Source organism: Mandrillus leucophaeus, unplaced genomic scaffold, assembly GCF_000951045.1.
Source record: "Mandrillus leucophaeus isolate KB7577 unplaced genomic scaffold, Mleu.le_1.0 Scaffold885, whole genome shotgun sequence".
Lineage (NCBI taxonomy): Eukaryota > Metazoa > Chordata > Mammalia > Primates > Cercopithecidae > Mandrillus > Mandrillus leucophaeus.
This window is the reverse complement of record NW_012109641.1, coordinates 414,442-431,861: the sequence shown is the minus strand read 5'-3', so window position 1 is coordinate 431,861 and position 17,420 is coordinate 414,442. Positions and strand designations below refer to the sequence as shown.

Sequence of the window (17,420 nt, the reverse complement as noted above, 5' to 3'; positions counted from 1 at the left end):
TAGAGAACTACAGATTTATAAAGAAAAGACAAACAACTCAATAGAAAAATCACCACAAGACTTGAGCACTTTACAAAAAAAGAAAATCCAAAGACAAAAAACCTGTAAAAATATGGTCAACCTCATTAATAATAAGAGAAAAACAAAATAAAATCATGAGCTACTACTACACACCGATAGCAATGGCTAAATGTAAGTGGAGCAATGAGAACTAGGCTGAATGTAAATTGGTTCAATCACTTTGCAAAACTTTTTGGCACCATCTACTAAAGCTGACATGCATATATACTACCCTGTGACCCAACATTCAATTTCTGTGTAAGTGTGTGCTTATATATACCAAAATGTGCACAATATCCAGAATATCATTGTAATAATGCAAAAACTTGATACTACTCAATTGGTCATAAACAGTACAATGGACAAATAAAAGTAATGCATTCATACAATAGAATGAATTTAATAAAAAGTTAGAACACAGCAATAAAAATAAACTAGAATAAATGCATGAATAAATCTCACAAACATCATGTTGAATGAAACAGGGAAAATACAAAAGAATATGAATAATTTGATTAAATAACTATCTAGCTCAGAAACAGGCAAAACTAATCAATATTGATTAGGAATGGGTAGAGCAAAGTGAAGTGATTACCATAAAAGCTAACACCCGGGAAGCAGGGAGTTGTGATGAGGAAGAGGCAGGCAAGGACTTCTAGAATCCTTATAATATCCTATTTTATGATCTGGGTGGTGATTATATGGGTGATTGCTTTACAATAATTAAGCTAAATGCTTTTGTTATACATACTATGCTGTACATATATATTAATTTGGAAAAAAGCCTTAAAAAAGAATAGACTGGTAGTGAGAGATTGGAATAGGGCCATGACAATAAAAAGAGAAATGAAAGGAATCAAGAGTAATTTTATCAAACAGCAATGGTACAGTTGGAAATGATAATAGAAAAGAATCAAACATAATTTTCAGGTTCCTAGTTTAAGCATCTGAGTGAATGGTGATGGGGACACCTGAGGGGGTACATATAGTTAAAAAAAAAAAAAAAGTGGAGAGGTGTGTTGACTCACATCTATAATCCAAGCACTTTGGGAGGCCAAGGTGGGCAGATCACTAGGTCAGGAGATCGAGACCATCCCGGCCAACGTGGTGAAACCCCATCTCTACTAAGAATACAAAAATAAGCTGGGTCTGGTGGTGTATGGCTAAAATCCCAGCTACTCGGGAGGCTGAGGCAGGAGAATTGCTTGAACCCAGGAGGCAGAGGTTGCAGTGAGACGAGATCGCGCCACTGCACTCCAGCCTGGGTAACAGAGCAAGACTCTGTGTTGCGAGAAAAAAAAAAAAAAAAAGATTGCTTCAATTTTGGATATGTTCATCTGGAGGTGCGATTAAACACACGAATGATAATGTTCAGGGAATGTTGACTATTTTGGTCTAGACTCTAGAGTAAGAAGAGAAATCTATTTAATGAAGTGAAAATCAAATGCTCTGGAAAACATCTGATCTCAAAAGAATCCTATCACTGCACAGAGGTGTCAAGTGCCTCCACGTTGTGTGTAATAAAACTAAATCTAATTTCACTTATGTAGATGTTCAAGGTTTTGTTTTTTAACCATTCTGTGCCCATTTTATGTGGGCTTGAGGTCAGATGTATTTTCTCCACCATTTGGACTCCCAAGGGACGTTTGACCCTAAGGCAGAACTTAGCTACTTTCAAGTCTTTTCAAGAGCTTTGCAGTCAGTAAAACACAAAGCTGCAGTGCCTTTGCACTTGGGCTCTACGTGTGCATTCTGCTTTTTTGTCACATCTGTGTGTGTCCTTCATATTGTATTTTAGCTCATTAATAGAACATTATGGCCAGCTGTCTGAATCAAAAAGGGCAATATAAAGGGAGAGGAAAATAAGAGGGAGGTGAAGTGGGGGAGAGAGAGAATTTTATTCTATTTGCATTTTATTCTATTGAGTGTTAAGCTTTCAGATGTTGTTAGGATCATAAAGATGGGATGACTCATTCTAAGATGAAGTACAAGTGAGGTTATATCTCTACCCTATCCGGCTATGAGATGTCTATGACTTTCTTTCGTCTCTCCACTCATGTGGAAACTTTTCTTCGACAAACATTTGTATCATGTGACTACCTTGTTTAATAAGGTACTTATTTCATGTTTGGTTTTCACATAGAAATTTGTGTATACAACTTTATCATATCTATCACTCTTCACAAAATCTTGTATACTTTCTGTTTTTAGGGATCCCATCTCATTTCTCTTTATATTGCCAACAGTAGCTATCAGAATCCCCAAAAGTTGTCACCCATGTTCACAAAGCTGCTCCCCAGGACCAACCCTGCCCTTGTGGGTATCCTCATGGCACCACTGGTGGGCAGTGGTGTAGAATTTTTCAAGAAAATTCAGAAAAATATGTTAGCTATATAACACAAATGTGTATTGGAATCCAAGGCTAAAATTTTGCTCCCCATGTTTCATGATAAATTAAGTCCGATAAGCAGTTCAGAGGTTCTGCAGTAAGATTAAACAATGAGATCCTCCAATAGCAAAATTATAACAATGTTGAGATGCCACAAATTTTATTACAAACTTTTCTTTCCCCTTTTTAATATCCCTAGGAAGAAATTGAAGTTCAAAGATTAAATCCTTTTGTAGGAAAAATTCCAGACACAGTAAAATCCAAATCAACTAAAACCTTAAATCAAATCGTCTCTAAGAATTTAAAGTAACCTCTGACCCTAATTTATTATATTCTGCTTAATCTCAACTAAGTGTAAGTTCTGGATGAAGCTAAGTTTGTTTTCGCAATTGCTGTCTGTACTGTCTCACAGCTGAATTGAGTCATTTCTTTCAGAACCTTGGAGATTGTGTTGGTTCAATGCCAAGACTCTCATGAGCCACAGTTTTCACAAGTTCAAAGGATTAATAGGGGATAAAAGATTATCACAGCACAGGTCCTATAGCCACTGAATTCTAGAAAGCCAATCCCCAACCCTAGAGCAATTATACTAAGCAGGCTTACACTCTTAGAACCCTTATTTAATGTCTCTACAGGCCCTGATGGAGATTCATTCACATATGAAGAAAGAAAAGTAGATGAAGAAATTCATTGTTTAGCTTCAGCAGAATGCCAGTCAGTCGATGCCAGTTGATGCCAGTCGACTCAGAGCCTTTGAACTTAAACTCAATTGTGAGGAAGCTCGCAGCACAAGGTTAATGTTGACACTAAAAGCATTTACTATTTTAAGGATGAGTGGGAACCATTCATTTTGTGCCCTTTTTTTTAAGAACAGAAAGCATTTTAAGAATAAGTTTCATTTCAAAGGTGGTAGTACACTCATAAATTCTTACTGAAATCAATAATTACACAGGAAAATACAAATACTTATAGCCTGTCACAGGCTGATCACAAGACTTTATAATAAAGTAGACCATTCTTAGCTTTAATATCCTATATAAGCAAGTGTCATGTATGAGGTAGCAGCATTCCTTCTTCTGCTTTCTGAGGATGCCCTGCTTTGTAATTGAGTAGTTTCTTTTTTCCCCCAATTTTTATTTGAAGCCCAGGGGTACATGTGCAGGATGTGCAAGTTTGTTACATAGGTAAACATGTATCATGGGAATTTGTTGTACAGATGATTTCATCACCCAGGTATTAAGCCTAGTATTCATTAGTTATTTTTCCTGATGCTCTCTGTCTTCCCACACCACTACCCTCCAACAGGCCCCAGTGTGTTCTGTTTCCCTCTATGTGACCATGTGTTCTCATCATTCAGCTCTCACCTATAAGCAAGAATATGCAATGTCTGGTTTGCTGTTCTTGCATTAGTTTGTTGAGAATCATGGCTTCCAACTCCATATATGTCCCTGCAAAGGACATAATCTCATTCCTTTTTATGGCTGCATAATATTCCATGGTGTATATGTATCACATTTTCCTTATCCAGTCTATCATTGATGGGCATTTGGGTTGATTCCATGTCTTTGCTATTGTGAATAGTGCTGCAATGAACATACGCATGCAAGTAGTTTTATAATAAAATGATTTATGTTCCTTGGGGTATATACCCAGTAGTGGGATTGCAGGATCAAATGGTATTTCTGCCTCTAGGTCTTGGAGGAATCACCACACTGTCTTCCACAGTGATTGAACTAATATATATTCTCACCAGCAGGGTATGAGCTTTCCTTTTCCTCCACAACCTTACCAGTATCTGTTGTTTTTTGACTTTTTGATAGTAACCTTCTGACTGGTGTGAGATGGTATCTTATTGTAGTTTTGATTTGCATTTCTCCAATGATCAGTAGTGTTGATCTTTTTTTCATATGTTTGTTGGTCGCATATATGTCTTCTTTTGACAAGTGTCTGTCCATGTCCTTTGCCCACTTTTTAATGAGGTTTTTTAAAAATTTTTTTCTTGTAAATTTGTTTAAGTATCTTGTAGACGTTAGATGTTAGACATTTGTCAGATGGATAGATTGCAAATATTTTCTCCCATTCTGTAGGTTGTCTGGTCACTCTGATGATAGTTTCTTTTGCTGTGCAGAAGCTCATTAGTTTCATTGGATCCCAGTTGTCAATTTTTGCTTTTGTTGCAATTGCTTTTGGTGTCTTTGTCATGAAATCTTTGCCCGTGCCTATATCCTGAAAGGTATTGTCTAGAATTTCTTCTAAGGTTTTTATAGTTTGAGGTTTTACATTTAAGTTCTTAATCCATCTTGAATTAATTTTTGTATATGGTGTAAGGAGGGGTCCAGTTTCAATTTTCTGCATATGGCTAACCAGTTCTCCCGGCACCATTTATTAAATAGTGAATCCTTTCCCCGTTGCTTGTTTTGGTCAGGTTTGTCAAAGATCAGATGGTTTTAGGGGTGTGGTCTTATTTCTGAGCTCTCTATTCTGTTCCATTGGTCTATGTGTCTGTTCTTATACCAGTACCATGCTTTTTTGGTCACTGTTGTCTTGTAGTATAATTTGAAGTCAAGCAGTGTGATATCTCCAGGTTTGTTCTTGTTGTTAAGGATTGTCCTGGCTATTTGGGCTCTTTTTTTGGTTCCATACACATTTTAAAATAGTTTTTTTTTTTTTTCCTAATTCTGTGAAGAATGTCAATGGTAATTTAATGGGCATAGCATTGAATCTATAAATTGTTTTTTCATGATATCAATTCTTCCTATCCATGAGTATGGAATGTTTTTCCATTTCTTTGTGTCATCTCTGCTATCCTTGAGTAGTGGTTTGCAGTTCTCCTTGAAGAGGGACTTCACTTCCCTTGTTAGCTGTATTCCCAGGTATTTTATTCTTTTTGTGGCAATTGTGAGAAGGAGCTCATTTATGATTGGCTCTCTGCTTGTCTATTGTTGATGTATAGAAATTCTCATGATTTTTGCACTTTGATTATGTATCCTGAGACTTTGCTGAAGTTGCTTATCAGCTTAAGAAGCTTTTGAGCTGAGATGATGGGTTATCTAGATATATGATCATGTCATCTGCTAACAAAGATAGTGTGACTTCCTCTCTTCCTATTTGAATACCCTTTAGTTCTTTCTCTTGCCTGATTGCCCTGGCCAGAACTTCCAATTCTATGCTGAATAGGAGTGGTGAGAGAGGCCATCCTTGTCTTGGGGATTTTCAAGGGGAATGCTTCCAGCTTTTGCTCATTCAGTATGATATTGGCTTGGCTGTGGGTTTCTCATGCCCCAGGATGCAAGGTTCAACATATGCAAATCAATAAATGTGATTCATCCCATAAACAGAACTAAAGACAAAAGCCACACCATTATCTCAATAAATGTAGAAAAGGCCTTCAATTTTGTGTCTTTCTTTTCCATTTAATCTATTCAAAGTCTCTTAGTTTTCACTTCCTCTTTGAGTGAAGTGCTTCTGACACCTCAACTCTGAGTTCAGTGAGAGACCTCTTATGTGACACAGCATCTAATGTCTCAAGTGAGCAGACCAGCCTCTGCTTGATATGGAATTGTACTGGCCTAAGAAGACTGACTCCTAGGGAAGATTTTCACCTTGCACTTACATTTAGTTTAGTTAGAAAGTATATCTGGCCAGATATATGTGTTTGCTCACGCCTGTAGCCCCAGCACTTTGGGAGGTGGAGGTGGGTAGATTGTTTGAGCCTAGGAGTTCAGGACCAGTCTGGGCAGCATAGCCCCATCTCTATATGAAAGAATTAAAAAATTAAGCCACCTACAATAACTAAGCAATCATGTCAGTAATTGTTTAAATGTTTTACACCCTTGAGCCTAGAGAACATCACATGAATTCAAGAGTGATCCATTCAGTTTGCTGCTTGGACTTGAAAGCAGGGTGAGATTTGGGGTGACTGAGATATAGGAAGCTTTTCTAGGCTTCATTTTAGCAATTTAAAACTAGATTCTTACTGGTGTTTTGTAGCATACAAGGAATCTTAGAGCCAAAAATATTATTCCAGTCACCAGTGCCTAAAAATGCTTTAGAGATTTATATTTTTGCCCCTCACCTCCTCAAAACAAAACAAAACAAAAGACTATCTGCTTCACCTATGACTACCTAGAAAATGTGACTCTGCCTACTGTGGGCCTCTGTTGAACCATCTTGTAGCCCCCAAAGTTCTGTTACCAGGCAGCACTTGTGTCCTTCCAAGCACTTACTGCCCATGTGTAAGCCCTTGCCTTGTCTGTCCCTGCTTACAAGGGCTTCGCAGCAATCTTGAAGGCCCTCACAAGGTTTTTGTGCCTTTTGCTTATTGACATTCATGGGTACAGTCCCACCTCTATAGAAGCAGCCACTGGCCTATGAACAAAGCCACCACAAGTTGTGTCACAAAACCATATGCCCTAAGACTGCAAGCATCTTGCCCAGGTTCAGTAGTTAAGTATAAAAGGTGACTCAGAATAGTCCTCTGCAATCTGGAAAATGCCCTTCTCTCTTACTAAACAAATCCCAAGGCTCCGAACGACAGGATCTGTTGCCACCAAAAGCCTCTCCTTGTAAATATATAGTTCTCATACATATGATCTTTTGTTTTTAGTTCTTTAACATCTAAACCCATGCCACAATTATTTGTGTCTCTGAAAATTTGCTCTGGAACTTTAGATTCCCCCACTCCCTCCCCACTTAAATCTCCATATGGGGGAAGGTATATGCTTGTTCATAAATCCTTCTACCAGCAGAGTTGCATCCAGGGTGAAGAGCATGGAGCTAAGTTTAGCATGGAGCCAGGCGCAGTGGCTCATGCCTGTAATCTCAGCACTTTGGGAGGCCGAGTGGGTGGATCACGAGGTCAGGAGATCGGCCATCCTGGCCAACATGGTGAAACCCAGTCTCTACTATGAATACAAAAATTAGCCGGGCATGGTGGCACATGCCTGTAGTCCCAGCTACTTGGGAGGCTGAGGCACAAGAAACACTTGAACCCGGGATGCAGAGGTTGCAGTGAGCCGAGATCATGCCACTGCACTTCAGCCTGGGCAACAAAGTGAGACTCCTTCTCAAAAAATAATAGTAATAATATTAATAAGTTTAGCATGACTCAATTATTCTTCCCAAATTTACCAATCACATGAGGCATGTCACTTCTTCCAGGGTGGAGTGAGTTAAGGAGCAGAAGGAGGAACGGGAGTAGGAGTTGCATGCACATGGAAGAAAACAGGTGTCCCCCCAACACAACCATTCATTAATTTATTCATGCAAATGAAAAGTTATTCTGTTCAGTTAGATTTGCCATATTTAGCAAATTAAAATGTGGGACTCCTAGTTACATTTGTATCTCAGATAAACAGTGACTACTTTTTAAATGTAATTATATCCTGATATGGCTCTGTGTCCCCACCCAAATCTCATCTTGAACTGTACTCCTATAATTCCCGTGTGTTGTGGGAGGGACCCAGTGAGGGATAATTGAATCATGGGAACCGTTTTCTCCATACTATTCTTCTGGTAGTGAATAATCTCACAAGATCTGATGGTTTGATAAGGGGAAACCCGTTTCACTTGGCTCTCATTCTCTCTCTTTGCCTGCTGCCATTCGTGTAACTTGCTCCTCCTTGCCTTCTACCATGATTGTGAGGCCTCCCCAGCCATGTGGAGCTGTAAGTCCAATAAACCTCTTTATTTTGTAAATTGCCCAGTCTTGGTATGTCTTTATCAGCAGCATGAAAATGAACTCATACATATCCCAAGTATTGTATGGGACATAATTATAGTAAAAATTATTTATTTTTTATTTGAAATACAAATTTAAATGAGAACCTTGTATTTTACCTGGCAGTCCTCTACTGAGTGAAAGGCACTGTGCCAAGGTGCTAGAATAATGTGAATATGACGTAGTCCCTGTCTTCAGAGACAGAGGTAGAAAAATGTAACACTTTTGGCTACAGATGAACAACTAAATTCAAAATACTCTTTTCTGAGCATATCTTTCCAACCACAGGAAACAACAGTTCAGAGTCATCAACAACATCTTCACCTTTGAGCACGAAGTGAATTTGAGGTTTATTCATGTTTCGAATTAGTCTGAATTGACACACTGAATCTTGAAGCTATCCATATCCCACTGAACCTTCCTTTTGTTGATGACCATCCTGTCCTCAGAAAAATGAAAAATAAGCCCTAACCACTTCCTTCCCTAAAGATGCTTAGATCATTGAGAAATACCATCAAAGGGACAGGATGTTTCAATTCACTGTGATCAGCTCTGGGGTGAAGGAAATCGAAGTGTTATTGATGCACATGTGGGAGGTCAGAGAATGCCTCTCAGTAGAAGTGGCAGCATACTCTACAATTATTAATGGACCCTGTACTCTGGATTAATTGGGTACAATTTTAATAAATAATTTAGTTTAATTTAAATAAATTGATATAACCAATACATCTTCTCCAGAATATTGGAGAAATCTCTAACCAGGAGTGACTAAGAACACATTGAAACACATCCAATCCTCTTCTATTGTCATACTGTTCCTTACTGCTTGTTGGTCGTTCATTCAGCAAGTCCTTATTGACAAATTGGTATGTGACAAGTGATTCGTTAGGCATTGAAACAAAATAAAGAACAAACCAGGCTTGTTCCCAAACCTTGCAATACTATCTAATGAGAAAAACAGGTATTATACAATCACATAAATATAGAGAGAAAGATAAAATTTGGTGAATTCCATAGGAGAAAGAACATAACAATATTCGTTTAAAAAAGAGGACCCTCTTTCCATTACATGCCAAGGTTGGGCACCCTGAGGATGGGACATTTGATCTGAGATCATCTTCCATTTCTAATGTAAAGGTCTCTGAATGATGACAACTTTATCCTGGTAGGTAGGTTCCTAAGAATGGCTTACCTCTAAGTCTAAAACATGCATTCCTAACAGAAGTGATATCACCCTCAAAGAGGCAAGAATTGACTCTTGGGAAGATGAAAAAAACCTAATTTTTTAATGTATTAAACACAGCTGTACATGCAGCACATAAACACATAAATAGTATATTTGTGGTATTAAATTTTCATGGAAAAAGGGGGTGGCTAAAAACAAAAATGTCTAAAAAAGATCCTTAGGGGAGCAATAATGAAAAAATGGTTGAGAAACACTGGTTCAGAGTTTTTATTCAATAGTCCCTCAAACAGTATTTACTGAAGGCATGCTTTCAAGAAAGAACATTAGAGGCGCAGGGGATATAATGGGTAAGAAAAGGGGTCCTTAAATGTTAGTGGGAAAGAAGACGCAAAAGCAAACAAGGAAATAGAGAAAATAATTGCAAATTATTATTAAAACTGTGAAAAAAACACAAAGGACTTGAAACAAAATAATGGGGTGGAACCTCTTTGATTGCAAAGTGAGGGAAGGCCTTTCTGAGAAGGGCTTTGGCTTTAAAAACGGTGGTACACTTGCTGATTTATCTCCTAATTTGCAGATCTGGGTGAGATTACGAGCAGTCCCTAATTTGTAAATTTGTATTATTTTCCTGTTCAGAAGCCTCATGACAACTTATGTGAAAGTCAAAAAGGCATATGCTTGACACATCTTGACTGTGTGACTCACACCACGCTCATTAAGCTTGCTTACATTAGGAGCTGCATGCGGAAGCAAAGGCTGTGTGAAGACCAAGTAGTGAAGGGGTTTTCCGTGTGAAAAACAAAGAAAGAATTATTTGAATATTAAATTAGCAAATCCACAACTTCACATTTCTAGAGAACCCAGGCACAGCCTTGGAGACATTACTCCTGAGAGACTGCATTTGTTGGAAGATGAGCCCCAACTTCTAAAAATGTATCACTACCAGGATTGAGATACAAACAGCATTTAGGAAGGTAGCCACGTTCACATTTTCAGAGCCCAAAGCAAGATATGTTACTAAACTCTTCTTCCCTTTTCTAATTCTTGCAGGTCTGATCTGAGTAGCAGCTTCCTGCCCTCCTTCCTGGAGATAAGTCCGGCTTTTGGTGAGAAAGACTTTCCCTGCCCTCTGCCCGGCCGATGCCCATGCTTCTGTGGCTGCTGCTGCTGATCCTGAGTGAACAGATGGACTATAATGGGACCAGGGCCTCCGTTCCTAAAGGTGACCAGGGAAAAACTCAAGGAGCTTCTATCTCTGCTTCTACTTGGGGTTCAGAGACAGATAGCAAGGGATGAGAAGTGAGCAGAGCTGGGTTCCCAGGACAACCAAGAGGCTCCAAATGCAACCATCAGAGCAAGCCACATATCCTGCCCTTGGTTTCTCATCCACTGCTTTTCTCCCCTCACAGGAAACTTGGATTTTTCCTTCTGCCAAACCACAACTCTATATCCCACCCTCCCTCTTAAGCCTCAGACTAAATAATTTTTCAGATAAACAGTTACTTCTAAAAACTTAGGCATGTGAAGGAAGGTCTACTGAGAAACATCACTCTTTTCTAGAAGTTTTAAGCCAAAATTTAATCAGAGATTGAAAAAGTGAGAGGAACAATAGGAAGCCCAAGGAACGAAGGGAGCATAAACCATTTCTGCAAGTCTTTGTCTGCCCCTGCACTCAGAGAAGACGGGGAGAGAATAAAGTGTGCCATGGCCAAGAAAATAACAGCAGAGATGAGGTCAGGCCTTGGACACAAGCCATCATGTTTGTAAAATAATTTATAGGCCATTTGTTTGTTGCTTAGGGGCTCTGGGTGATATAAAAAGGGAGCAAAGAAGTGATAAGGAAAAACAAAAGAAGCGGTTGTGGTTAGGTTGTTAAAAAATGTTTTAGAGAGTGTCTGATTGTCATTTTCTGCTCCCTCACAGCTCCTAGAAGAGAACAATCAGGTAAGTTTCTCCTTCTCTCTGCCCCTCTGCTCTCTGTATATGGGTGCCCTCAGCCCACACAGCCTGCCCCCAACACTTGCAAGGATGCATCCCATCAGCAGTGCTGATGCTCTGGGGTCACATCTGCTACTATATTGGGTGAACAGAGCCTCCTCTGACTTTTTCAGTCTCCAGGATTTTTTTCCCCTACATTACCAGGATTCCTCAGAGTAGAGGAAGGAAACATTTGCAGAGCAAAGGGCAGAGGCAAGAGGCTGATGATGAAGGAATCTCATCTCTGATCTCCATATTCTCTAATACATCGCCTTCTGAATGTCCAAGCTAGTGCTGGTATCAAAGGACATAGAAATAGCTCCCATTCATGGAGGAAGATGCTACAGCAGAATCCTTATAAATTTCCAAAAAGAGCTCATGCCACTGCCACACCTCACTTCCATGCCTGTCAGTCAGTTGCAATTCCACACACAAGTTTGACTTCTCAAGCAGCCCGTCCTCCTCCATTTAAATTCTTTGTGTCCCTCCATTGTTTACTGTGCCCAACTTACATGGAGAGTAAAGTTGCCTTCCCCACAGACTCTCAAACTGAGAAAGATATAAAAGTAATAGAAGTGAGAAAATCTTATTCATTAAGTGTTAACAAGTAGGAAGTAATTTTCTGGAGTCTAGAAACTACTTCTGAGGTATATACATCCCAGGTTCACCTTTATCTGGACAGAAATGCATAGGACAAGAGAATTTCAGAATCAGCCACATTCTGAGGCCTTCACAGTGTTTGCCCAATGGCAAATCACATCTCCTGAGCTTTTCTAAGGCAATGCCAGGAACCCGAGACCTCTCCCCTGTAATACCCATCTGCTCACCTCCAGAAAATGTGTAAGGAAGAACAGATTCTTTCCCAGGCATTTCCCCAGGTTATTTCTGCTCCATTTTCCACCCTCGTCCTGACTGGAAATTAGTCCAGGAAAACTCCTGACTGTAGGTTGGGCTCCCACTGTGCTGTGCCCACCTCCCATTGACCTTCCTCTGCCTTTATCTTTCTATTTCCTGTTTAGGGGTAGCTCCAAAAGCTGTACTTCTCCTTGATCCTCCATGGTCCACAGCCTTCAAAGGAGAAAAAGTGACTCTCACATGCAGAATATCACATTCCCCCGCCCGCAGAGACACGTTTTGGTATCGCGATGAGAAGTTCTGGAGAACACAACATAACGCGATCCAAATTAGGGAGTCTGGAAATTACCAATGCAGGACCCGAGGATCCTCCCTCAGTGATGCTGTGCATGTGGAATTTTCACATGGTGAGGAATGGAAGGGGAGTGTCTAAAGTGTCAAGCTGCCAGGCAGAATGTCTGAGGGCTGGGTTAATGCAGGGATCCCAGGCAGAGTTGTAAGCAGACATGGGGATATTTGATGCACTGACCCCACTGGGGAAAATAAAGAGATAGGGCAGCAGCATGATGTTGGATTGTCTATCTATTCCCCTCCAAAGAAGTATGGGTGACCCAGTGGCCATCAAGCACAAAGAGGTTTAGGTTTGGGATTCCTCTTTTTGTAAAGACATGTGAGGATTTCTCAAGAAAGTTTTCTGGGAATTGATTCGCTCTCCCGGGGAAAGGAAGAATAAGGTATTGGAGCCACATGACAATGTGGGTGGGAGCCATTTGCAGGTGTGTATAGAACTATGGGTCTTGCCTCATGGGCGGAAATGGGAGTGAAGGCAGAAGCAACAGGGTATAAACTGAGTGTGCTCCTGTGCTCTTTGCAGACTCGCTGATCCTGCAGGCTTCGCATCCTGTCTTTGAAGGAGATAATGTCACCCTGAGATGTCAGGGGAAAGAAAATGAAAAAGCTCGTGAAAAGGTTTACTACAAAGATGGAAAACAGCTTCCTAATAGTTATAATTTAGACTTCATCACAGTGAATTCAGTCTCCAGGGACAATAGCAAATATCATTGTACTGCTACTTGTACGATACTTTCCATAGTATCAATTAAACGAAATTCAAAACCCCTAAATATCCAAGTTCAAGGTAATGGCTAGATTCCTGTGGATTATTGGGTTTGGTAGGGAAACTGAGGATAAAGGGAAGGTGTTTATCAGTGGGAATTTCATAAAGAGGTTCCTATGGCTCAGCCATGGGAAGGAGATTGTTCTTTCTGCATGCTTCTCTATCTCCTGATGGCTGGTGCTGAGAACAGAAGTGCATCTCTCTAGGAACTCTGAGCCTCACCACCCTGGGGACTATGTTTTTTTTCTTTTCATTAGAGCTGTTTCTACATCCTGTGCTGAGAGTCAGCTCTTCCACGCCCATAGAGGGGAGTCCCATGACCCTGATCTGTGAGACCCAGCTCTCTCCACAGAGGCCAGAAGTCCAGCTGCAATTCTCCTTCTTCAGAGATAGTCAGACCCTCGGATCAGGCTGGAGCACGTCCCCCGAACTCCAGATCCCTGCCATGTGGACTGAAGACTCTGGGTCTTACTGGTGTGAGACAGAGACAGTGACTCACAACATCAACAAAAGGAGCCTGACATCTCAGATACGTGTACAGAGTGAGTGTCCAAGTGGCTACTCTTCCAGAGTCAGAGCTGGGGAGAGGAAGGCAGACCAGTGACAACTCCAGCACCCCTAGGATGGTAGACATAACAGAGAGGAGTGTCCAGCTATTCTGGTAATCTTCTCTCTTTAAGCTCAACATTGGTTTAACAGCCCTAGAACATTTTCTTCCACCTGAGTCAGGTAATAGTAATTATTGATCAGTTACTGATCAGTTACTGAGTGCCTAACCCTATGGGGTTACAGAGATATACAAGATCGGTTCTCTCGTGAATCAAGAGACAACTAGAAGCATTTTTGCAGTTTTGAGAGGCCCCTGTGGTGCTTCCATTTGGTGACCTAAACTCACAACAAAATAGTCAGAAAAGGGGAAGATGAATATGAACGGTAATAGTCAGAGAAAGATATGGAGGCATGGATGTAAATCTGGAGAAGTCTTGAAGAATAGGAGAAGAGTTTGGATTCTACTTTGATCTTCAAAACAGAGGATCTTCAGTGTTCTCTTTTACTTCGTGGTTTATTGATGCATCAAAGATTCCTGAGAGATAAACACATATAAAATGTGACCAGAAAACTTTGGGTTTATGGAGATTATGGACTTGTTGCCCACATTTCCCAAGGATGGGAATTGTTGTGGGAGTGAGAGGGATGTTGCTTCCTTTATAATAGTATACACAATTAATTTCTTATTTCCTACTTTGGGCTTCTGCCTGCTGCACCTGCTGCTATTGGCCTATTCATGGCAGGTCCAGCCTTCCCCTTGACCTTGATGTCCCCGCCATCAGGACCTTCACATGCCGTCTTGTGTTCCCCCAGGAGTGCCTGTATCTAATGTGAATCTAGAGATCCAGCCCACCGGAGGGCAGCTGATTGAAGGAGAAAATATGGTCCTTATTTGCTCAATAGCCCAGGGTTCAGGGACTGTCACATTCTCCTGGCACAAAGAAGGAAGAGTAAGAAGCCTGGGTAGAAAGACCCAGCGTTCCCTGTTGGCAGAGCTGCATGTTCTCATGGTAAAGGAGAGCGACGCAGGGAGATACTACTGTGCAGCTGACAACGTTCACGGCCCCATCCTCAGCAGGTGGATTCAAGTCACTGTGAGAAGTAAGTTTCGATTCTTTTCACACAGCCTCTAGTTGCAGGCCAGGGTTTAGGTTCTCTGTCAGCCACTAGGATCTCCTAAAAGAGGCATTGGGAGGGAGGGAGGGAGGGAAAGAGGGAGGTGGGGGAGAGAGAGAGAGAGAAAGAGACAGAGAGATTTAAAAGCTATCCAAGAAATGGAAAGATGGCAAAATAAGTTGAAGGACCTTACTTCTTGTGGGGAAGACTGAATGGTGATGAAAACAAAATTACCCAGGATTAACTCTCACTGTTTTGGGGAAATGCTTCTGATTGTTAGATGAGAAAAATGTGATCAGTGAGAAACAGAAACAATCAAGGGACAAGGGACGTATCGATTGCTACACTCCTTGAGAGAGGTTGTGCATCTGTCACAAATATCAGAATCCTCTGACAGCCCTTTTGTCTCCCTCAGTTCCGGTATCTCACCCCATCCTCACCTTCAGGGCCCCCAGGGTCCAGGCTCTGGTGGGGGACCTGCTGGAGCTTCACTGTGAGTCCCTGAGAGGCTCTCCCCCGATCCTGTACCGATTTTATCATGAGGATGTCACCCTGGGGAACAGCTCAGCCACCTCTGGAGGAGGAGCCTCCTTCAACCTCTCTCTGACTGCAGAACATTCTGGAAACTACTCCTGTGATGCAGACAATGGCCTGGGGGCCCAGCACAGTCATGGAGTGAGTCTCAGGGTCACAGGTAAGCAAGATATACCCACAGCAGTTAACAGCCAATGCAAGAGATCATGTCTTCTCAGAAATAGCTCCACTGGGCTATTTGCTGGTTGATATCCCAATAGACTTCCCGCTCTTTATGACTCTGCCTGGGAGTTCTGGGATTGTTCCTTGTGACTACACATTTAGTAACTTAGACCATTTTTTTTTTTTTTTTATTATTCCTCTATAATTGTCATCAACGACCATCCAAATACCCCATTCTTTTTTTTTTTTTTTTTTTTTTTTTTTTGGTGGAGGCACGAAGGCCTACCAGAATACCAAATATGTGATGGGTCAGCAATTACTGACAAAGGAAAATTCTGAATTTCCTTGCCCAGGAAAAATTGACTGGATCATCCCTTGCCATAGTTTTCTGCCCCTATCTCGATCTAAATTTCCACTTGGCTCCCTGGATCATTAAAGTGTCTGTCTTCATGGATACCCACTTCTGTTGGTTCTCTGTCAGCCACTAGGATCACAGCAGCAGACCTCTTTCATGGCCTCTGGATTCTAATGAGCAATCTAACCTTCTCACTTTTTTCAAATGCCTTCTGATTGGGTCTCGTTTAAACTGATGTTCTTAGTATCCCCTAACAAAATTTTCCTTCAGCAGAGGCACCAGGACATCTCGTATTTTCCATGTCCAGCCCCGAAGAATCATTAGCAATGTGCCCAATCATTTCGAAGAGAACCTCTAGTCCAAGTCATGGTTATCCCAAAGTGCTCAGCATTTGGAGGATGGGAGAGGGCACTGGGACCTAGGAAAAGGTGACAAGATAAGAGAGATATGGCAATAATTATCAGTGACCCAAACCCGTACATTCTCAGGATTTTGCCATGGACTCTTGTTCTCTAATGATTCCAAACTATTAGAACACTTATGACATTTTGGTTAGTAATAATCCTTCCTATAGGCCAAACTTGGGTAATGATTTAAGGAAGTATTAAAATCTGGGAATGCCAGACAGTGTGCTGAAACAAAGACTCCAGTTTCAAACAAGAAAATATCATTTGTTTAACCTTGAATAAGTCTTCTTACCAGTCTTGTGCTTATTTTCCTCTCTTATAAACTAATTGAGTCAGCAAATCATGGGGGTACAAGAATTCTGGATATGACACCACTCTCCATCAAAATTGTTTAACACACACCCCACAAATGTGTATATTAATAACATATTTGTGTATTAATTATATACATGTACTACTATATTAACTTAATGGGCACATTGCAAAACAAATAGAGAAATAGAAATTAAATAAGGGGCAGGGTGCAGTGGCTCATGCCTGTAATCCTAGCACTTTGGGAGGCTGAGGTGGGCAGATTACTTGAGCTTAGGAGTTTGAGACCAGCCTGGGCAACATGGAGAAACTCCTGTCTCTACAAAAAAACCATAAAATTCAGTTGGGCATGGTGGCATGCGCCTGTACTCTCAGATACTTGGGAGGCTGAGGTGGTGGGAGGATGGCTTGAACCCAAGAGGTTGATACTGCAGTGAGTCAAGATTGTCCCATTGCACTTCAACCTGGGCAACAGAGTGAGACCAAGTCAAAAAAGAAAGAAAAGAAAGAAAGAAAGAAAGAAAGAAAGAAAGAAAGAAAGAAAGAAAGAAAGAAAGAAAGAAAGAAAGAAAGAAAGAAAGAAAGAGGAGAAAGAAAGAAAGAAAGAGAAAGAAAAGAAAAGAAAGAAAGAAAGAAAAAGAAAGAAAGAAAGAAAGAAAGAAAGAAAGAAAGAAAGAAAGAA

The 17,420-nt window shown here is 40.7% G+C and overlaps 1 protein-coding gene across 1 annotated transcript in view; it reads left to right on the top strand.

The window, feature by feature from the left end:
• Nucleotides 1-10,112: 10,112 nt before the first annotated feature.
• Nucleotides 10,113-17,420, top strand: part of FCRL3 (Fc receptor-like 3) — a 23,697-nt gene continuing 16,389 nt past the window's right edge. The window contains exons 1-8 of the mRNA XM_011969337.1: nucleotides 10,113-10,328; nucleotides 10,405-10,531; nucleotides 11,278-11,298; nucleotides 12,351-12,593; nucleotides 13,061-13,324; nucleotides 13,561-13,845; nucleotides 14,666-14,953; nucleotides 15,384-15,662. Coding sequence (XP_011824727.1) covers nucleotides 10,495-10,531; nucleotides 11,278-11,298; nucleotides 12,351-12,593; nucleotides 13,061-13,324; nucleotides 13,561-13,845; nucleotides 14,666-14,953; nucleotides 15,384-15,662 — 1,417 coding nt within the window. The 5' untranslated portion in view covers nucleotides 10,113-10,328; nucleotides 10,405-10,494. The remainder of the gene's footprint in view (nucleotides 10,329-10,404; nucleotides 10,532-11,277; nucleotides 11,299-12,350; nucleotides 12,594-13,060; nucleotides 13,325-13,560; nucleotides 13,846-14,665; nucleotides 14,954-15,383; nucleotides 15,663-17,420) is intronic.